This window comes from Diceros bicornis, chromosome 36 (assembly GCF_020826845.1).
Source record: "Diceros bicornis minor isolate mBicDic1 chromosome 36, mDicBic1.mat.cur, whole genome shotgun sequence".
Classification (NCBI taxonomy): Eukaryota; Metazoa; Chordata; class Mammalia; order Perissodactyla; family Rhinocerotidae; genus Diceros; species Diceros bicornis.
Window position 1 is genome coordinate 25,627,177 of NC_080775.1, and position 23,706 is coordinate 25,650,882.

Here is a 23,706-nt window from a genome sequence, read left to right on the forward strand (position 1 = left end):
TAAAGGCAAACCACAGACTTTGCCTGTTGACAGATACTGACTAGAACAATCTTGCCCTGATTTAAGATGAGTGAAGAGAGAACACCAAGATCGTGTTTATGACAAAATGCTGTGGGACCTGACGGGAAATAGCATCTGAAAGACTTTACGGACAGCATATCTATAAAATTAATGAACTGCAGGATTTAGAAGAAAATTGTGGGAAATTGTTATCTTGGATGGAGGGCAGTAAGATATGGTCCAAATAAACCAGGAATAGAAAAGGCAACAAAATAAGAGTAGAAGAAAAGAGGATGTGAGGGAAAAGAGGGAAGTGGGCAATCAGAAGCGAATCTGGAGAGTGCTGTGATGAGGTGAGGTACCAGCTGCTGTGGGGGTGCATGGGGGCGGGAAAGTTTCCTCAGAGAAGGCTATGTCCAAGAGCTCACCTGAAAAACTCGTGGGAGTTAGCCAGGTGAAGAGTAGAGTAGAAGCGAGCATTCCAGGCAGCAGGTGTGTGCAAAGTTTAAGAAGAAAAAGGGAAGTGCATTTAGGTCATGGGAAATCGTTGTAGGGCTGGACCATGGAGAGGTGGGGTGGGGACAGGAGATGACAGCTCGTTCAGATAAATTGGTGGAAAAGAAATTGATCAAAATAGCATATTGCAGATGTTAACTAGACTAATTGTGGTGATCGTTTCACAATATATACAAATATCAAATCATTATGGCATATACCTGAAAGAAATACAATGTTACATGTCAATTATACCTCAATAAAAAAATAGTATATTGGTTAAAATAAAAACAAGTCAGAAATGAATGTTTCTGGGCCAGCCCCGTGGCTTAGCGGTTAAGGGCCCGCGCTCCGCTGCTGGCGGCCCAGGTTCGGATCCCGGGCGCGCACTGACGCACCGCTTCTCCTGCCATGCTGAGGCCTGGTCCCACATACAGCAACTAGAAGGATGTGCAGCTATGACATACAACTATCTACTGGGGCTTTGGGGAAAAAAATAAATAAATAAAATTAAAAAAAAAAGAAATGAATATTTCTAATCACCAGTTCATGCAGTCATAATTGTATAGGATTCATTTAAAATGCATTTTCAGGCAGTTTACTCAGTTTCCAACATTTTATTATTTTTAAAAATCCAGTGATGACCAATGCCTACTGTGCCTATTTAGCTATGTTATAAATTTCTTTTATAGTAAGCTGCATTTTCTTGCCACTGTGTGATTTGACTCTGCTGTCATGATTGAAGCTGTTACATGGAATGTGCCCTATTCTTTGTGGGGGGAGAAGATGAACTTTAAGCTTCATTCTTGCAGAAAAATAACTTATGGAACTAGGGATAATGAGTGAAGTGCCTTCTGCAGAAGGATGGAAGATTCTGAAGCCACCGATAGTAATCAAGGGTATTGTTCATTGTATTCAGTCTATGGTGTATTGTGTTTATTCCCACCATCTCAGGGTCTGTCAGAGCTGGTGAAGGCCTCACCCTGGTGAGGACTCATGGTCCTGGAATAGATCTTTGTCTTCCTGGCTGGCAGCAGTGCAAAGGTCATTGGCATCAGGCTGTTGGCTTATTCTCGCTTCACTCTCCATTACTTCACCACAAACCCAAAACTTTAGGAATAGATGCCAAACAAGAAAAATTGACTAAGAATGAAATAGAGATAAAAAAGAAAAAACTTGAAGAGTTCTGACAAATGTCCCAAAAGGCTTAAAGATGCATAAAAAAACTAAGTACCAATACTCAGTGCATCAGGATCTCTAGGACCTGAAAGATATGTGGCAGGGGAAAATTTTAACCAATTTGTTGTTTTCTGCTGTGATTTTATTCCTGATTAAATTGTTTTTGATGAAATCATATGGTCCTAACAAGACTTCATTTAGACGGGGGAGCGGCAGGAACAAGATAATCATGGGCTTTGTAAACAGTGTTAAAGACATGGACTTGATCCTGAGGCTTGCAGGGAGCTGTTGAGGGATTTTGAGTGCAAGAAAGGATCCTGTGACTGCACAATGGAGAATGGATTTGGAGAAAGTAAAGTGAAAGCCGCCATGTGATGGAGAGGTGGTTACAGTAGCCCAGAAGGAGATGATGATGGAGTCGAGGGCATTTGGGAGAGATTTAGGAGGTAGAATTTTGCAGAGTATGGTGATCAGTTGGGTGCTGGGATAATAAGGCGTAGAAGGAGACAGGGATGACACTGTGGTTTCCGGCTAGGAATTGGGTAGATTCTGACGCCCTTCACAGAGGTAGGAAGCATAAGAAGAGAACTAAGTTGGAAGAGGAACGTGATGAGCCAGATTTTAAACATGCCGAGTTTCTCCCTCTCCTTCAAAAAAATCTCATTTCATCCTCCATAAATTTAGCATGAAGTTGACACATTTCACTGAAGTATCTTCTATCAGATGGGCAGTATTTTATTTATAAATGTCATTAGAGACTGCTCCTAAATTTTCCCTTGGATTGTTTGCCTTTTCTCATGAGATGGTGGGACTCTCTCCATTGCTGAGATTCCCATCTAAAGTGTTCTAAGACTCCAGGGCATTTACAAAGGGGAAAAAGAATTGACTGGATTTTTGTCACTGTTCCCATAATCCCCCCAAACTTTCCTTGTGTTAAGGGACTTTTCTCTGTGATGGCAAAGTGAAACTTCCAAAGATAAGGATAATGACAGGAACTGACTTATATTAAATATTATTGGTTCCCAGTTCTTAAGGTGTCAAACCTAAGAACTTATTTTCATGGAAGTTTTTAACAAAAATTACTTGTTATTAAATACAGTGGAAATAAACATAAACTGATGATCCAAGGAAATTCCTAGAAATTATTTACTTAATACCTATTCTATGCTAGGCTAGAGGCCTGGCATATATTATCTTCAATCTTTACAACTATGAGGGTTAAGAAGGATATATTACTGCTCTTCCTTTACAGATGAGAAAACTGAGATCAAAGATAGAAAGGAGGCCTTTGATCTTAAGACTATCATTGAGGACATTGATGAGCAGTTTCCATAGGGTGATTGTTCTCTTCAGAGCTCTCTAGACTCTGAAGTTGGTTAGGACAAATTAAGGGAGTAAAGATTTAAATCCCTTAATCCCTACATTCCCCATGATGCCGGGCATTTGCTCAAGAGTCGTCACCAAACGTTTCTTGAGTATCTACACTGTGCTGGAATAAAGTCAGTGAAAGAGACTGTAGACAAGATGCAAGGCCAGGGGCTGTCTGCTGGAAGTAATGAGCTGAGGGAGCAGATGCATCTAGGAGATAGTGTGAAATTAAAAGCAATAGCCAGCATTCTATAGGAAGTGAGGTCTGTGCAGAGGACCCATGCAGTGACATGGGGATATTCTGCTCAGCTGGGTGTCTGGGGGCATGGAGGCAGACAGCCAATGGAGTGCAGCCAGGATACTGTAGGCTGAGGAGGAGTGTTCACCGCTGTGTCCTAAGCACCAAGACAGAGTTGTCAGAGATGGGATCTGTTACAGCCCAGGGCCCAGAGTGTAGACTTAAAGGATGTAGGCTGATGGGCAGGAAGATCTAGGAAGAAGAAAGGGAGATGTCAGATTCTACCCATTAACAATTCTGGCTGCTCTGTGGTTGAGAAAGCTTCCCAGGACTTCAAATAGCCTAGAAAATTAAGCCTTTTCTCAAAGAAAGTGTCTAAAGAAATTCTTTTATATTTCTAATTTGCATTTAAATTAAGCTTGATCACTAGAAGAAGAGAATACAAGGATGAGGGGGTGGGAGGCAATGTGGAATCCCACAGGGAATGGACGACAGGCCTCTGGGCAGGCCCACCCCCAACATTTATGGGACTAGGGCAAGAGTACAATTAAAGGCACATATACCATACATCTATATATTTAAAGTTCTAAATCAAGTTAATAAGCAGTTAAATGAAATGCGTTCTATCCTCCTCCCTTAATGCCTCCATAATGACCCAAAAGTTTGGATTTAGTATTCTTAGATTTCTTTGAGTTGTGTGCAAGAAGGTAGGGTCATGGAGCTGCCCACGACCTGCCCCCAAACTCTCCCCCTCCACCCATCCCATCCATCCTTCACCGTGGGAGCCTTGCATGCATGCATGTGGACACTCCAGCCCAGACAACAAACCCCATACAACCCATCACTCCCCTGCAAACAGCTTCCCCTTGGCCACCCTCTCTGACCTAGGATGCCTACACTAGCAGTGCCATCCGCCCTCAGGAGGATGGATGCAGGACAGTCTCAGGACCATTTGGGCAGGGAATTCCAAGGCCTTGGAGTATGGACTGGAATGTGGAGGTCATTGGCTCCAGGCAGGCACATCCTTTTGGCCCCAAAGATTCATCACCCTGTGAGTAAGGGAGTGGCTGGGTGAGAGTCAGAGCAGGGGCTCTTTAAAGTGTGGGGTCAGGGCAAGGATCCCTCTTGCCCGGGGGGTACTGCTTCTTTTAAGTAGAGTGGGTTGGGGCCCTAGAACCTTGCTATCTTAATAAAAGCAACTTTATTTAAAAGGCAGCTTGGCAGAGCCGTTCTTCCTCAGCAAAAAGAGGAGGATTAGCATGGATGTTAGCTCAGGGCTGATCTTCCTCACAAAAAAAAAAAAAATGTAGCTTTGTTTCTCAGTCTGGTTGTTATTAGGAAAGTTCCTCTTCCCAGTTGATTGGACTCGTGGGATGGTCTACTCTTCTTCCGTAAGTGCCAGATGTTCAGATGGCAGTCAGCTGTCCCCTAAAGAGTTTCGTTTTCCCAGTTATGCTGACATGTAGCCCCACTGTGCAAAGTCCAGTGACCTTGCCTGAAACCAAAAGAGATGTAAGGACTGAGGACTGTGTCTGAGGAGGGAGAGGCACTCCAGTATGAACATGAACCATTCTTCTTGCTAGGAGCCCACAGAATCTGTTTTTCAGAGAAGGTATTGATAACATCCATTAATATGAGGTTGCTTGCTTACTGAATTGCTTTTTATTTCCTTTAATAACATCTTTTATTTTTTTGACTTCAAAAATAGTATCAATTTCTTTTTTTAAAAGTTGAAAAATAAAAGAAACAAAATTTAAATCATCCATAATCCCACACTCCAAAAATGACTATTGATATTTTAGGCAATATTCATTCCATCATTGTTCCGTTTCTTAACTGAAATTTGGTGGTGGATGTGGTTTAGTTGGCTGCACATGTGAGGAGCAGAGGGAGAAACACAACTTCATTCTTCCCCTCAGGTGTAGAAGGGTGCCGGCCACTGTGGGGGAAAATTACCCATGGCGTCCTTTCCTCCATTCCTTTCCAACCTCCCTCTCCCGCCACGGTTCATCTGTGACCATCCAGGATCAGGCCCAACTGGAAGGAAAGTCACACAGTGGCCTCCAGTATGGGCTACTATTTTAAAGGAGAGTCTACCCTTGGCTTTAGGGCCTTAGATACTCTCACCAGCCATAGTGGGCGTGTGTATTAGTCAATGTTTGATGCATAAAAGCGACCTCAGAATCTCTGTGGCTTACAGCAACAGACACTTCCTCTCTCCTGGGTCTGTAGGTCATCTGTCCTTGGCTCCAGAATGTGAGTCAGATTCAGGTAGTTCCGCATGTCTCATTGTCCTCAGCCCAGCAGCTACCTGGGACACATTCTTCTCCTGGTGAGTGGAACACACGACGCCACCTCTCAAGTCCTCTGCTCAGAATTGATGCACTGGCACTTCCACCCCCATTCTGTTGGCCAAAGCAAGTCATGGGGCGAAACCCAACATTATGGGGCAAGGAAATAAGCTCCCCCAGTCGAGGGGGAGGCACTGCACAGTCCCCTTACCACGGTCGTGGGTGTACTCTGACACAGGGAGGAAGAGGAGAATTGGTAGCCATGGCTGGTCTTCATCTGGTGTGCTGCATTAATCCCCAGCTCTAGCCAGAATGGTTGTTCATGGGTGGTCCAAATACCCGATATTTAACTACCTCTGTGCCTTTGTACATGCTTTTCCTCCTGCCTGGAATGTTCTCCTTATTCCTTTTCCCCTATCTGAATATTGAACATCTTTCAAGGCTTAGTTCAAACTTTGACCTCCTCTGTAAAGTCCCCCTTGACCATCTCAGCCCACAGTGATTTCTTCCTCTGTGAAAATCTATGGAACTTGGCCCATTTTGAATTCATGCCGTGTCTTACATAGCTCCCCCCTCTGTAGGTATACAGCCATCTGTTTATGTTTATCTTCTCAATGTGATAGAAAGCTTCTTAAGAACACGGATATTTTACATGTAAAGGGTACTCCCAAATATTTATTCACGGACTGTTAACTGTTTGCTTGATTTACTTTTTATTCCAAGAAGGTGATATTAGAAATGTAACGCATTTGCGCTCTTTCCTAGCCAGCTGTCCCCAAATCTTGCATTTTCAGAAGCTGTGAGAAAAGGGAGCAAGCTGTGACTGAAAGTCTCATTTCCCATTTTAAAGTTCCCTTATTGTTCAGCTCAGAATGTCCACAGTTTCCATTTGCAATGGATAATGAATTAACTTTTAAGTTCTACTACTTGCTAGAGAGCAGCCCAAATTGAGTTGGCTGACCACACGGCAGGTGACAGTTGTGACCCAAGGGCAATCGGTCCTTTCTAAGGGCTGTCCTCCTCCATCTCCGGCTCAAATTTACTTTGTGTTTTTTGCATTTTCATTAAAACAAAAACAAAAACACAATGTAGCACTCTCACTTGGAAGGAAAAAAAAAAGTTATTCAGAAGCTGAAAGAGTGAGAGGGGTCTCAGAGAAAAGTCTCAGAGAAGGACTACAGATCTCTACCCTTTGGGATATCCTCATGAAATGAGGCCCTTCACAGTTTAGAAAGGCTCTTCCCTTGTCTGTCCCTGCAGAGGGTGACACGCACTCTCCTTTTCCCAGATGATGATGAAAAGCACATGCTACGGAGTCTGGGGATCTCACTTGGAGAAACACTCCTATGGTGTAAATAAACGTCTGTGTCTATATTCAGGAGGGTCCTTAATTTACTCACTGTGCTCCAGAGGTATATGTTCTAGTTTAATACACTTTTTATGCATTATTTTATAAAATTCTACATTTTCACATATAAGTCCTCAACACCTTACCTATGACAGTGGTCACTTATAATAACCACTTTGTATATTGATACTTCAACTGTGCTGGTTATGTAAAATTTAGTCCTTGGATACTCATGATTTTGGGGGGCAATTTATGCATTTAACATTTCATTTCAGCCACCTCATTGATATTCAGTTTTAACAAGATATGATACATAGATTAATACAAATCCCAGTTAGAGACCATGCACCCATTCGTGATGTGCTTTGAAACCATGGTCGTCCCTGCCTTCGTTAGGCTGGCTGTCTTTCCAGAAATGCCCTTTCTACTTCTGCCTGTCCTTAGGAGTTTCCAAGTAACAAATTCTGTGCTGTGATTGACCCATGTAGTTTTTAAAAATTAAAATTAGTTGCCAACATTTATAAAAATCCAGATATCAAGCTTCTCTTGGTAAACCAGAATCTTTAGTCCACAAGGCCTTGGGACTCGACATGGTGTCCACTAGCCAGAGCATGGGACATGGACTCCACCTGGGCTCCACACATGAGCTCTTCTGAGTGCACTAGGGTCTCCCAGCTTCCAGCATTTGACACTTGTTCTAGACCATGGAATGTAACAATTAAATGATGTCATATCCATTGCTAGTGTTTTCTATCTTGTGTTTGTTTCCTGATTGTGCACCATGGGAGAAAGGGAAGGTTTTACTTCTGCCCCGTTATGTGGTAGTCACCTCTCCGTAAGGCCCTCATAAGCCCTTGGTTGACAGATAGCATATGCTGTTGTTCCCAGTGTATTTCATACAGGTGCGTCTTCTCTGTCCAGCAAGACCACAACTTCCTTGCAGTGGCTGGCATGGTGATGAACACTTACTGATCTGATCTTTTAATATTTTATTTAGAATTTTTACTTGGATAACAAAGGAAAAAAAGAAAGCAAGGAAACAAATGAGAAAATGAATGCCAAGAACAAGGAATTCTTACTTGAGGTAAGTTTAATTTTGCAGAGTAGAAGAGAAGGGAGAGATGTTAGCTGTATCTATTTTTAAATTATTTGCTGCTCAGAATAAAGGGAGACTGAAACACGCTGAAATTTTAACTTAAGGTTTTAAAATCAGATTATTACTAAAATATAGCTATTTGAATAATTAAACTGCCTCTTTGAGACATTTGTTAAAAAGTGTGGCTTTAGACAATATATTTTGCTTTTCATGAAGTTGGATTAGTAATTCTTAACTAAAAGACTTATGAATCTGCATAATACTCATCTCTCAACATCTCATACATTTCATTACTTGAGTGCTCCACAGAAGTCAGACATAAGGATTTCCAAGTCTTTACAGTGAATTCTAAGATGCTCCTCCAGCAGCCAGGTGTGGTAGGAAGGGTGAGATCTGGAGTTAGAGACCTGACACAAGGTTGGCTCTGCCTGGTGAGGTTCATGTGTTATTGGGCCAGTCCAAGAACCTCGGTTTCCTAAATCGTAACGAATTATTACAGAGATCCAGGGAGGTAGTGGAAGTACAGTGTGTCAATTACTGTACAGATGTCTGTGATTATCACTATAGGGACATGGTTGATTTTTTTGAAACTCCTAATGAGTTTTCAGACAGTAACTATGCTAAAAATCGAGGCCCTGTTCCCAGCACCTAATGCAGATGCATGGTAGATCACAGGTCCCAAATGGGCATGCTGGAGCACCAGACAGGCTTTCTTCGCTCCCAGTAATGTGTTGACCTTTTCTCGAGTTAGTAAATTTTGGGCTTCTCTTAAAAATCTGAAGATCTGGTGACCCCTGTGCCCCCATTCCCACCTGGAGCCAGTTTGCTGACACTGAAGAGCGCCGTCTCCCATTCACCAAGTCTGCTCAGGGCCTGCACAGGTTTCTGTCCTCGCCGGGCTCTCCCAGCCCTGTATCAGATGGAGCAGGCACCACAACCTTGCTGACACTCCCAAGGTCCTGAAAACACGTTACAAGTTCTGGTTCCTGGGACCAAGAGCACAGTGGGCATTTCCCAGGGAGGCCCAACAGTGGGAATGGGGACATTGTTTCTGCATTTATCAAACAGACTCCAGGGTGAGTTGAGGAAGATCAGGCACCAGGTGTCCCCAGCAGCAAGGAGATCCAGGTTCTGAGCATTTCTAGCAGAGATGGAGACTGGCAGACATGGAAGGGGAGTGAACAGTTTCCCAGCAGGGCCGTTTGTTTTTAATCACTGGTTATATGTCAGCTGTCTGTAAATCAGGGACTGGTTATGCCTTGATGTATACAACTGCCTGAATAGTTCTTGTTATAGGACTCCAGCAGTGTTTTAAAAGCTGGATGTGAAAGAAAATATAAAGCGTGTTATGCTATGAAAAATCGGCATTATCTTGCTTTCTAATTTGGCCCCAAAATATGAATGAATTTAAGAGATTATTGACAAGGCGACTAATACTAGCTAAATTTTGGTGGGAAATGTGAACAAATATGTATCCTAGCTCCACTAACTATAAATTTACTTGAAGGATGCAAAGTTAGAAGTTATTCTACATTCATGAGACTGAATGAAAGGAGATTGAGAGCTATAGAAAAGAAAGCAAGAAATAAGTTTGAGTATTTGAACTGGAAGTTAAAATAATATGTAATTTTATTGCATTGCTTTTTTAAAGAAATTTATCAAGAATTATATAATTCTAGGCAAGTTTTGGCATTTGAACATGTACACCTAGAAAATGTACTTTGTCACTGTCTTTTTCTGATACCATAGTATAAAAATTGCCTTCTTCGTTCTTTGATAAGAAAACTATCCCAAAAGAAGGAAATCTTGTCATTTGCGACAACATGGATGGACCTCGAGGGCATTATGCTAAGTGAAATACGCCAGACAGAGAAAGAAAAATACTGTATGATCTCACTTATATCTGGAAGCAGAAAAAAAAAGAAAACTGAACTTATAGATACATAGAACAGATTGGTCAGTGCCAGAGGCAGGGTGTTGGGGGCGCGAAATGGGTGAAGGGGGTCAAAATGTACAAACTTCCAGTTATAAAATAAGTCCTGGGGATGTAATGTACAGCATGGTGACTATGGTTAACAATACTGTATTGTATATTTGAACGTTGCAAAAAGAGTAGATTTTATAAGTTCTCATCACAAGAAAAACAATTTGTAACTCTCTGAGGTAATAGATGTTAAGTAAAGTTATTGTGGTAAACTTTGCAATATACACATGTATTGAATCATTAGATTCTACAACTAAAACAAATACAGTGTTACATGTCAATTGTATCTCAATTAAAAAAATTATCCCAAGAATAAAATGTTAACATACATATGTTTTATGTATAGAATTTTATGTTATAATTTTTCTATTTACTAGCAGTAAAAGAGTAATTTTTTTACTTATAGGAAAAGGAATCATTTTTCTATTTACCAACTTATAATAATAGAAATAGACTTTATTTAGCACTTACTTTTACAATATTGTAAAATATTGTAAGTACAAGATTGTACTCACAACCTTCTTTATGAAGCTGAAGCTATTATTATTCCAATCTTGCAAGTAAAGGAACTGAAGTTTAGTGACTTGCCCATGGTCACAGAGCTAAGCCTTCTGAGGTGAAGAAGCCTTGAAGTCTAACTCAAACGCTGAGACCTCAACCACCGTGGTATTCTTCCTCTTTTTTGGCAAATGGTATGCAGTGTAAATGTAGGCATTCAGTCAGAGTTGTACACAAAATGACTTTCAGCTTAAAGGCTAGTTTGCTGCAGTTTGTTTAAATGTGAACAAAATGTGTATTTAAGCCTTCATGTTTTAAATAATCGGAATCTCAATTTCAGGAAAGTTTCTGTGGAACATCCGTCATTGTACCAGAACTGGAAGGAGCTCTTTATTTGAAAGAAGATGGCAAGAAATCCTGGAAAAGGCGCTACTTTCTTTTACGGGCTTCTGGAATTTATTATGTACCCAAAGGAAAGACAAAGGTCAGAAAGAAAAAAAAAAACACTTTAGCAAAAAAGCATTTCATGAGAGTGAAACTAAAGAAATCCTCAGGTGGAAATTTAAATACACTCTTTTGCTGTGAGATTCATGTTACTATAACATTTGTACAAATACATACTCTATTAGGACAGAATCACAGAAATCCTGTTGAATTTTTCCATAGCTCTCTCTTGAAAGTGAAGAATTTTATCTATTTTAAGGCCAGGTTTCAAAAATTATGGCAGAAGCACTTTTCTAGAGATTAATTTGTTACTTTGCATATCTATTTCTCAGGATTTTTTTTCCCCTGTATTTACTCTCTTGTTCTATAGTCATTATAGTAAAACTTCTTTTATCTGGAATCACAGAAGTATAAGTCATGACAGATCTTCATTTAGATTTTAGCCCTTCTACTCTGAACATTTAAATTGTTCTCTGAGGTGTACTATATCCATTTCCCTGCCTAATTTAGCAGAGTATCTTAGACATCATTTAACTTCTTCTTGGTAAAACTGAGGATTATTGCATCAAATCTGTAAGCATATAGTAAATTCTTTGTCTTTGAAATATAATTTTAACTCTCCTTCTGACCATTAGCTTTTTCTAAGCCCTTTCTTAAAGGCCTGGGGCATTTCCATCTTTTGCTTACCTTTAAATCTTTAGGGGCTGGCCCAGTGGCACAAGCAGTTAAGGGCGCGCGCTCCACTTCATCGGCCCGGGGTTCACAGGTTCGGATCCCGGGCGCGCACTGACCACCTCTTGTCAGGCCATGCTGTGGCGACGTCCCATGTAAAGTAGAGGAAGGTGGGCACGGATGTTAGCTCAGGGCCAATCTTCCTCAAGGAAAAACAAAAGGGGAGGATTGGCATGGATGTTAGCTCAGCGCTGGTCCTCGTCACAAAACGGAAAAAAAAAGCTTTAGGCTATCTCTCTTACCCATATCTGGGGTAAACTAAAGCATTTTGCCTTCATGACCGAATCCAGGGCACCACCAAATGGCATATTTACAAATTGCAGGCTGCTTCTAATAAGGCTTGACCGCATCCCATGCAGGTGAAGTCCTGGTGAATATCCAAGTCTGCTCCCATTAGTTAGAAGACTGTCTTACCTCCATCGGAGTGCAGGAGAGGCATTATGGGTGATGCTTGGTTCAGGGCAGCTACTGCTCCTACTTGGCCTCAGTCTTAGAACTGACACTTTCCCATCTGTGTGCCATCTTCAGTCCAGTCCCACACTGGGGACATGACAGTTGACCCACAAATAATTTGTTTTATTTCAGAAATGTTACGTGTTTGGCATTTACATATAAATGAGACATATAAATAAATCTATCACAAACAACACACTTAGTGATAAAAATTAGAAGTGATCACACTGGGGTTGGACACGATCTCTCACTGCTCCCCTTAACATTGGAGTGGAGGAACTAGCCAATGAGTCAAGAGAAAGAATAAGAAGTATAATATTGGAAAAGAAGAGGCAAAAACTCTCTTTATTCACAGTTGACATGATTGTCTATCAGACAATATAAGACACTCTACTAAAAATTGTTAGGACCAAATAAATTTGCCAAATAAGAAGTTGTTTTCCTTTACACAAACAATATGCAAATTAAAATATCATGCAAAAGATTCTGTGTGGAGCTGGTACAAAAAAAATAAAATACCTAACAATAAACTTAAGAAGAAATGTTCAAGACCTTTATGGCGTAAAATATAAAATTTAATAAAGGAAGTGAGTAGAATTAAATAAATAGAAATGTAATAAATAAATAGAAATAGAAAACTAAATAAATAGAAATAGAAAAGATATTAATTCTCTCCCAATTTTTTCTATATATTCAATCCCAAGAAAAATTTCGATAGGATTCTTTTTACTTAAAGTTCACAGACTGATTCTAAAATTCATCAGAAAGAGACATTGTTCCAAAATAAAATTGTGAAGAACATTGAGGTAGAACTTCTCCTCCCAGATGTCAAAACATTAGATAAAAACAATACAGGTAGAGATAAATATCAACAGAGAGCCATCTAATATAAGGCAAATTAAAGTGAGCATTTTATAGCAGTGGGGAAAGAATGTGATATTCAGTCATTCACTGAAATAATTGTATATCCATTTGAAAAAAATACATTCCTACCTCATATACCATGTTCCACATTAAATCCTAGGTTGATTAAATATATACAGAAAAAATATATATAAAATCTTAGAAGAAATATAGGCTAATATTTTCAGAATTTGGGGGTGGAGAAGCCTTCTTAAGAAGACTAAAAACTCAAAATTATAAAGGAGAAAATTGACAGATTTGACTATATAAAGTAGTTTTTAATTCCTTATGGCCAAAGATGCCAAAGAAGAAATTAAAGACTAGCTCTTGAGTCAGAGTCCATTTGCAATATGTATAACCTAGTATGAATATAAAATATAAAGACTTCAACAAATCAATAGGAAAAAGATAAACGAGAAAAACAGCAGCCCTTATTAAGTGAGAATTCAAAGAAAAAGAAATATCAGCAGCCACTGAATAAGCCGCTCTGTCTTACTAGTAACTAGGGAAATGCAAATTAAATAGTGAAATATTTCCTTCCATGAGATTGATGAAATTAACAGTATTGTTAATATCCAAAGTTCAGCAGGAGTCAGTAAGAAAAATGGGCACTCTCATACATAGAAGGTTGGAATGTAAACTGGTACAGCCAAATTAGGGGACAATTTAGCAAGATCTATGTAAATATAAAAGGGAATACTCCTTCAAAAGTCAGCTCCATGTTTGACAATCTGTCCCAAAGAAATATTTGCTCATATGCACGGTGGTTTTTGTAAGAGCAAAATGTTGAAATAACCTCTAGTCATCTTTAGTAGAATGGCTAGATAAATCATTGCACCGATACAAGTGGAATGCTATGCAGCCATAAAAATGAATGTCATATATCCATTCATATGTCCTGATGTAGAAAGACCCCAAGATATAATGTTAAGAAAAAGAACAAGTTTATAGAACAGTATTTATAGGAAAATCTCATTTATATTTTTAAAATTGTATATATATAAGTATATGTATGTATGTGGGTATATCTACACATACATATGTATATAAATGTTTACCCAAAAACATTTGAAAAAATACTACCAAACTATCAACTAAGGTACTTCTGGAGAAAAGAGTGGAATTAGAAAAAGGGATGATGAAGGAAAATTTTCATTTCATTATATATATACAGTTTTAAAAATTATGATGAATATATGTTATTTTTGTCAGTAAAACTTTGGAAATCCAGAAGAAAATATCTTACAAGAAAAAAATGTACAACCATATATAAAGGAATAATTGTGCACTGAGGTGTAGCAATTCTGCCTTTTATTCTTTATTCACTAATTAGGTAAAGAACTATAGAATGTGAAGGAGAAAAAAGAGTAATAGAATAAATTTGTAATTGAAGTGTTAACGAAATATGTAGATTAGAGGGTGGAGTCTTCACAAGGCGTGTTATACATGGAGGAGAGGTTCCTGTTTCCATAGCAACACTGCCAGCACTAGAGAGAAAGCATGAAAGGAATCTTTTTTCCTCAGGAAGAGCTGCGTGAAGTGTGTGCTAATTTACCGAGCATCAAATTGACCTCTCATTGTTCATCCTGAGGGCGGCTTTTTTGTTAAATGTTCAATCATGAAATCCATCATTGACTTAGAATGACAAAAGCCAAAGTAAGATTTCTGACTAGGTTGTCGGTCACCTTGTCTTGACGACATCGATAATGATGTCCCAGGTGGACCAGTCAGCTCTGACCCTGGGACTCCACATGCAGACACTAGAATAGCAGTGTAATCTTTCGCTCCTTTCCTGGGCCTGTGGCATGCTGTTTTGCCTTGGGTGTATTCTTTTACCTCTTGAAATGCAGGCTTGGCTCTTAGAGAACTATACACGGTAGATGTTTAAATAAATTACCTAAAATTCAATATTTTTTCTACTAAAATGTAATCCTTAGTTGTGCCATTAAGAACAACCTTGGAAAAATATTAACTTCCAACTCCGTTAAGGTTCTTTTTTTTTCCCTTCTCTTTCAGACCTCCAGAGATCTGGCGTGTTTTATACAGTTTGAAAATGTCAACATTTACTATGGGATTCAGTGTAAAATGAAATATAAAGCACCCACTGATTACTGCTTCGTTTTAAAGGTATGTTGGAAGAAGTCCTTACTTGAGATTTGTAAGCAATTTGAGTTAATATTTCCTTTTAAGGAAAAAAAATGTTAAATGTTATATGGTTAACCACAAGTATAACATAATAAGCTTTTTATTTTAAACCAAAATAGGAAAGAGCGAAACATTTCTCCCAGTTCAGGTTATTTTCCCCAATGCCTGTTAGCTGAGTCTAAAACTTTCAAGAGTCTGTCCAGGCTTCTTCCTCACTTATGAAAATGAAAGCTCCACGTTTTGAACAAATTTTACTTATAATTTTATTGATAAAACAATAAATTTTCCAGTTTTTTATTTATCAGACTCTTATTCCATTGTAAGAAGTCTTTGGAAATTAGAAACTTGACAAGATTTCCTAGAAAAATATAGAAAATACAAAAAATAGAAAAAAATCTCTTTTTCTAAAAGTAATATTACTGGGTAACCTTGAAACTTTTTAAGGTGCATGTTATCAAAAGGCAATATGTATTATCAGGTGTTGGGTAAGGTTTACATTAGCACCATATTTTAGAGGGTTGGGCAGAAGTGACTTTTATCTGCCAAATGTAACAACTGACTCCTAGAAATGGATTCAAGGAATTTACATAGCTGTTCTGGACTTGCTGTTGCCTCAAACACCATAAATTCCTTTCCCTTCGCAGCCCCTCAAGCACATCTCACACCAGAGAGTGTGGATTATCTGAATCCATACGGCACAGGGCAAGGCCGCGTGCAGAATGTCTCCTTTCTGGGTCAGAGTTCCTCCTTTTCCATCTGGGACGGGTCTTTATGGAGCAGGTGTTAAGGAGACCAGGTCCCTGGCAAGGCTTCTGTGTAGGTCAGTCACCCACCCCACAACAGAGGGTTATCTGCCCACAAATGTCAACAGTGCTGCTGTTGAGAAACCCTGTGGTAGACAGAAGAGCCCCAGGATAATGGCTGTGAAGGGACTGAGGGAAGGGAGAGAGCTAGATTCACTCATTCATTTATTTATTCAATATTTGTTGAATGCCAACCCTCTGGTAGGCACTGTCCCAGGTGCTGGGATATAGAAGTGAGCCAAACCTACAATAATCCCTGTCCTGATGGAGTTAACATTCAGTGTGAAGGAAATGGCGATAAACAAAAAAATGTGTAATGTGATGTCAGGTAATGATAAGGCTGTGGGTGACTATGAAGCAAGGCAGGGGCAGAGCGTGCCAGGACTGGAGCGGGGCTTCTTTGGATCGTGTGGTCAGGGAAAGGCTCTCTGAGGGAATGACATTTGACAAAAGATGTGAGTGAAGTGAGGGAGCAAGAATTACCAGGGAGGAGCATTCCAGGAGCAAGAAAACTAAGTGAGGCCCTGAGATGGGGGCCTATTTGGGTCAGAAGGAAGAGAGAGAATGTCCTGCCTCCTTCAGGCTCCTGCACCTCCTTGTCTCTCCCTGCCGTAGAAGGGGTAATGAGAATAATGGCAAACACTAATATAGCAACTAAAATACAATTTTTAAGCACTTTACAGATATTAACTCATTTAATCAACCTTATGAGGAGAGAGACATATTTCTCCCTAGTTTATAGATGTGGAACCTAAGCACAAAGACTCCCCAGCCAGGAAGTAGCAGAGTCAGGATGAGAAACCAGGTGGTGGCTCAGAGGCTATTTTCTCAGACAGTGTTTGCTAGGACACGAAATATCTTCTCTGCCCCACCCCTCCTGCGCTGCTAGCCACTCTTGAATGGTGTCTTCACTGTGTTCCTATCTGACCCCATGGCCCTTGTTTGGAATCCTGAGACTCTGAGAAATCACCAAAATGGAGGCCCTTCTTTCCATATGGGCATTCCATTGCACTTCATCTCTGAAGCCTTGCCCCCATCTCTTAAGTGGGGAGAAGGTTTTGGAGAGAGGTTCTGAAATACTGGTCAGTAAACTGGATGATCAGAGTCAGTTAGAAATACAGGCTCCAGGGCCCTGGACCCACTGAATTGAATGTTTAAGGACGGGGCCAGGAATCTCTGTTTTTTCTCAGCACAGTCAAGTTTTGCACTCAGAGTATTAGAAGGTGTCCTAACTCTAATTATCAACAGTCGGGGCCCAGCCGGTGATGAAATACCCTTTGGAATGGACAATTAAGATGAAAGTTGTTGGAAGGGAGCAAGGGCCCAAACTCCAGGCTAGGGTCCCGGGGCCAGAGCAGGCATGTCCGGCAAGAGAAAGATAAGATGTCAGACCTAGAGGTTCCCAGGATGGGGATTTAGACACAGTGAGCAGGGCAGGAACTCAGTTTGGGATTAGGTGCTAGAATCGTAGCTTGAACTGAATTTTCTGTGTGGGACTCAGGTCATCCTGGGCTGCACTGAAAATGGCAATGCTGAGTCCCAGGATATAGGACAAGAACTTCTAAAACCCTCATCTCCAAGGCCTGAGTCTTCAAGAGAGAGTTGGGGGCCTCCCCAACAGGGGAGAGAACTCAGAACTGGAGAAGCCAGCCGGCCTGATGGGTCGGGGAATGAACAAGAGTCAGGAGCAGCTCTAGCAGAACGTGCATTTCCTTTTTTCTCAAGATGATCATCAGTTCTGTTCTCAAGCCAATTTCTTTATGAGCAATTACCCTGCTCATTTTGATCTTAAGCATGTTTCTCAGTTCCTTCCCAAAATGTGGGCAATATTTATTAATTTGCTGAGCAAAAGGGTCTTTCACAGTTTGGAGAACCGAATTTGTTTATGAACATTTTGGTCGCTTATTTCCCTTCCTCTCCACTATGGAAAAAAAAGTCTTGATATTCAAATATTTCATTAGGATGAGCAGATTTACAGAATTCAAACCATACGTACATACATTGCAAAGGAATTCAGGATGTAGAGAAGCATGTTAAGAGATTGCATGATTCCATGGAAACACACTGACTGAGAAGTCCAGCCCAGAGGTTTCTTATTCAGTATGAGCCTATTGCTTATGACAGTCCATGGAGGGTGCTGTCAGAACGATTGGAGTTTGAGTCCTGGCATGGTCACCTGGCACACTGTTGAGACTCCCTAAGCCTCATTGCCCTCTTCTACCAAGTGAAAGAAATAAGAATACCCAATCCTTCTTGTGTGGATTAAACAATGTATGTCTTAGAAACATAGTCAGCACTCAATAAATGGTAGCGTTATTACTGCACTCTAGTATTAAGGAAATATTTCTATTGACCAGTGGTTCTCAAACTCCAGTGTGCATTAGAATCACCTAGAGGCTTGTTGAAGCAGCTTGCTGGGCTCCCAGAGTTTCTGATTGAGGGAGTCTGGGATCAGGCCCAGGAATTTGCTCTTCTAACAAGTTCCTAGGTGATGCTGATGTGTTGATTCAAGACCACACTTCAAGAAGGCAGTATAGACATCACTTGTCCCTAAAGAGACTGTGCAAAGTCACGGGAAAGATACCAGAATCCAAAAGGACTTAGTCCTCAAGAATCCTTTCTTTCCTTGTGCTATTTCTTTAATGCACACTCCCATTCTGAGCCTGTGGTGAAGTTGCTCCTTTGTGAATTCTTTCTCACTCCATTCTGAGGCTAGATGTGATGGGGCTGTGGAAGTGAAGATCTTCCAGGAGAAAATATGCTTTTATTGGGGTCTGCTAAGAGGTGATGGAGTATCATGGAAAGAGCCCTGGAATTCATTTGCGTCACTCACCTAGTCCCTACCCTTTACTCTGCTATATTTTCTTCAAAGGATTCTTCACAATCTGAAATTATATTCCTGAGTGTTTTGTGTTTTTATTGGCTTTCTCCCCTAGTAGAATATAAATGCCATGAGGGCAGGGACTTTTTCTTTTGTGTCCACTATTGTGTTCCAGAGCCTGGATCAATAATTTGATGCATTGTAAATGCTCAATACACATCCAATGAATGAATGAATAGAAATGCACGTCAAGCCCCCTGCCCCATTGTGCCCTTCAAACCCTGCTTCTATTATTAATATGAATAGTAACATGCCCTGTCATGTTATAGGCACCATGATGAGTCCTTTTCATACATTATTTCATTTAATCTTTTCAACGACCCTTCAAGGGAGGTTTTGTGAAAACAGAAACTCACAAAGGTTCATGAACCTAGTCAAGGCCATTCATGCTTATTAGTTACATAAAATGTGTTTTCTTGCAAACAAACTCTCTTCTGTTCCTGTCTTCAATTTCTTAGAGCTGGGATTTAGGGTCTACATTCTCTTAGCACTAAACTTTTCTTCCCTTAGCCTGCTCAAGAACCATGTCACATTTGGGGCTCATACAGTTGAGTAAGTCATTCACTTCTGGTTCTTCAGTCTGCTTTTTGCTGACGTCCAGATCATCTCCTGCACTCACAAAAGATTTTAGCAACTTTTCCCCTGATTTCCACTCAACTGAATCTTCTACCTGATCCCTAGACATCTTCTACACTCTTCTCAAAGGGTCTCTCATCTTCAAACCCTTCGCTTTTTGCTGACGTCCAGATCATCTCCTGCACTCACAAAAGATTTTAGCAACTTTTCCCCTGATTTCCACTCAACTGAATCTTCTACCTGATCCCTAGACATCTTCTACACTCTTCTCAAAGGGTCTGTCATCTTCAAACCCTTCGCTTAGCACACCTTGCCTTCAACTTAAAGAATGTAGAAAAGAAATGGATTGAGTTGCCCCAGTTTATTTCCTATTTACCTCTAAACTCATCTAACACAGGAACCATCCTTCCAGCTATGTCTGTCGGAGGAAAAAGGCTCCCTCCTCCAAGGCTAACCCCTCCTCCAACATCAGCCGTCACCTGGGACCACACCATCAGTGACTCCCTTTTCCTTCACCATCTTCAACCTCTGTCCAGAGAATTCTTCCCCTTGGGCTACAGGGCTACAAATACATTCCAGTATTCCTTGATTTGGGGTTCCAAATCACTTTCCTCAGTTTGATCTGCCCCACCTTTGGCCTCTGCCTTCCCTTTACCTTAGACTTCTTGAGAAAGCAGTGCACCCTGAATGTCCTCAACTTTCATCCTGTCAGTGTAACTCATTCATTTAAAAATATTTCTCTCAAGCCTACTGCTATTCAAGGCCTAGGGACACGTAGTGAACAAAAGAGAGACCTCTGGCTTTGTGGAGCTTGCACGCTCACAGGCTTCTCCCCCCACCTCTGCTGAAAGTGTTACCACTAAGGTTTCCGGTGAACAAGGGTTTTTTCCAATCTTCAGGCTTCTGGTCCTCTGGCATCATTTGCATTGGTGACAACTTCCTCATTTTATAATCCTCAGCCTAGACTTCTCCCTTTCTACCTGCTCCTGCTCCATTTATGCTGGTTCCTCCTCCCACACACCCTGGAATGTTCTCCAGAGTTCCATATTTGGTTCTCGCCAGACTCTTCCTGCTCTCTCTCAGAGATCGCATTCACAGCCACAGCTCCAGCTATCATCTGCATGCTAATAATTCCCAATCTGTAGCGAATAGTCTTACCTTCTCTCCTAGTCTCACACACCGGAAGTAACATCGTGTCCAAGGGGCACCCCAACCATAACCTGTCAGATGGTGAGTTTAACTCTTTCTGCACTGTCACAAACTCCTTCTTTCTGCAGTCCCTCTCAAGTTGAATGGTACCATCACCCACTTTCCTGGGGCTGCCATAAAGTACCACAAGCTGGGTGGCTTAAAACAACAGAAGTTTATTCTCTCACAGTTCAGGAAGCCAGATGTCCAGAATCCAGATGTCAGCAGGGTTGGTTCATTCTGGAGGGCTCTGAGGGAAAATCTGTTCCATGCCTCTCTGCTAGCTTCTAGCAATTTCTAGCAATCCTTGGCATTCCTTGGCTTGCAGCTTCATATTGCCAGTCTTTGCCTCCATCATCTCATGGCCATCTTCTCTATGTGTGTCTGTGCTGCTTCTCCTCTTCTTACAAGGACACCATTCATATTGGATTAGGGCCCATCCTAATCCAATATGACCTCATCTTAACTTGATTACATCTGCAAAGATCTTATTTCCAAATAAGGTCACATTCACAGGTACCAGGGGTTAGAACTTCAACATACATTTTGAGGGGACACAGTTAAACCTATAATACTCACCTACTTTTCCAAGCTAGAAATAGAGAAATCATCCTTGAAGTCCCTCCTCTTCTCTTTTCTCATCCAATTCCTCATTAAGTTCTTCTGATTTTCTATCAGGGACTTCTCTCATCCGCCCTCTCTTTGTTCTTCCTCCTCATTCAAGTCTACCTTCCACACAGCCACCAATTGCTGCCTGTGTTATTCAGCTGTTCTAAAATGTCTGATGGCCCCACTGCCTAGAGGACAAGTCCAGATGCTAGTTTGACACCAGGCCCTTGACTGGGGCTTCTTTCCAGCTTCTTTTCTGCCTCTTCTTTCCATGGCTCCCAGGCCTTAGCCACATAGAACTTATAGACATTCCCCGAATGTATTACAACATTCTATCACTTCTTCCCAAGATCCTTTCTCAGTCTCTGTCTTCAAACTTTTACCATGAAATTTACTATGTCCTAGAGTAATCACATATTTGTTTACACACATCTCCCCCCTGAACACCCCCAGCCACCACTTCCTGATTATGGTGTGAACCTTTCTTACTCATCTCTATTTACCTAGGGATTGGTATATTTCTTAGCACTCAGACGTATTTGTTGAATGAATGGGGCTTTGGTTCTAGTCGTGGTTCTGCCACTTCCTTTGGCGTTGAACAAATGGCTTAACTTCTCTAGTGCTCAGTTTCCTCATTTGTAAGTTTGGAGGATCTGTAAGATCCATGTGCACAGTAATGTTCCGCAATTGCACTGACCTTTGTGTGCTGTGCTGTGTGTTGTAAGAGAGCTTCTCTCTTTGTATGGTCAGGAACAATCAAACCAGTTGTGGAAGAGTCTGGCCATGGCACTGAACCAGCATTTTTCCTTAAACTCCTTTGTAAATAATTTTTCAGCAAAAGGCTCAGCTAGGGAGTAAGCTCCTTGGCGAGGTCCCGAGACATGACTGGAGAACAAGCACCCTGACTTGCTATATGATGTCCTGGGCGCCTAGAGGATTTCTGCATTAACAAGGGAGCCAGAAGGGAACCTCCTGCCCGCTTGGTAGCTCATGTTCTAATCATAAAATCTGAGGAGTCAAGAGACCTTCAAGGTCATCTGATGCTTCATTCTCCCATATGCATTTGTAGTACGCATATGGTATAAGGAAATCAACAAGAGTCGCCCCACTAATGTTGGAGAGATGAACCAAGGTCTGTACATCTTCCTCATCATGACAGGAGGAGCCATTGTTAGAACTCCAATTCAAGAGCCTTGCCTGTTTTTTGCTCAAAAGCCATTACGTGTAAGAGAATGACCACACTTTACCCTATTTGAATGAATAACATACTTAAGAAATTGTTTATTATGCTATTTAAGTGGACACCTCTATACAGACAGTTGCTTAGTGCATTTCATTGCAAGCACAGTGTGATTTATAGTCTGCTCCTGGGAACCTGACATGCACCAACAAACAAACAAACCAAAAATTGGGGGCTTAATATACCCAGCCCAAGGTAACAATGTCAACTTTTTAAATGTCTCAAAAAAAATTAATAGCTGCTTTCTAAGAGCAATTATAAACATAAAGTGCTGAAGAGACCCGTGTTTGCCTCGTACATGACAGTGAGAACAAGAATGCTGTTGTCAGTCAGGGAGCTGTGTTTCTGGTGCTGAAAGACAAGGACTTTGGTTTGGCTTTGGGAATTTTATCGTTGAAGAGAATGCTGCAGGCATTTGTAGAATGTCACATTCCATCCAGGGAATAAGTCCTCAGCTTAGGATACTTTTCATCAATATGACCTGCCAGTTAATTAATGTAACAAATCCTTTTTTGCTGTTGGGCTACATTATCTGAGTTGATAGAGATTTCCAATTTTAAGGGCCTCCAAAGAGGATGATTATTGGAGTAACATTTGCAAAAATAAAATCTGACATTCAGAATTAATGAGGAAGCATTGAACCCCAATAACAAGGAAATGTGCAGCAGCCAGTCAGAAGTGTTTGCTGCCACCTGCCAGCCAGGACGGACAACTGCAGGCCACACTGAGGAGCCCAGTGGGGAGTTGTCAGTCAGCTCGGGAGACAGGGGAACATGTGGTTCCTAAGTAAATAGGAACCAAAGGCTCTTCAAGTGATGCTGATTCTGAGGGCTGGAGGACTTAAATAAAGGGAATGGTCTATTTAAAGATAAAAGTATGAAGGTAGACTTTCCTCATTCGGCTCAAAAGACCAAAAGGAGGAATTCCTTATCATTCTGAATTTTTCTGTGGTATCTTTAAAGTCTGGAATTTTGGCTTAAGGGCTTAATCTAAGTACAGAAATTCTAGTTGGTGGGACTAGAGACCCGTGTTCTAGTGGAACATGGGGTAAAGTATATAGTAATGTCTCTGAGCCTGTTTTCTCATTTGTCAAACCAAAAATTACTCACCTCTCGTCAAGCTCTTAGTCTACATGGGTCTTGTTATCCTTTCTGGGCAAAGACAGCAATACCACTGGCTCTTGCTGGCCGGGTCATTAGAAAGACAAGCAGGGTGGCTAGTCTAGATGCTGCTTC

General features: G+C 40.9%; 1 protein-coding gene across 1 annotated transcript in view; it reads left to right on the forward strand.

Moving 5' to 3' along the window:
• APBB1IP (amyloid beta precursor protein binding family B member 1 interacting protein) overlaps positions 1 to 23,706 on the forward strand; it is a 99,995-nt gene that overhangs the window by 60,475 nt on the left and 15,814 nt on the right. Inside the window, 3 exon segments of the mRNA XM_058532642.1 lie at positions 7,917 to 8,003; positions 10,838 to 10,981; positions 15,046 to 15,156. Coding sequence (XP_058388625.1) covers positions 7,917 to 8,003; positions 10,838 to 10,981; positions 15,046 to 15,156 — 342 coding nt within the window.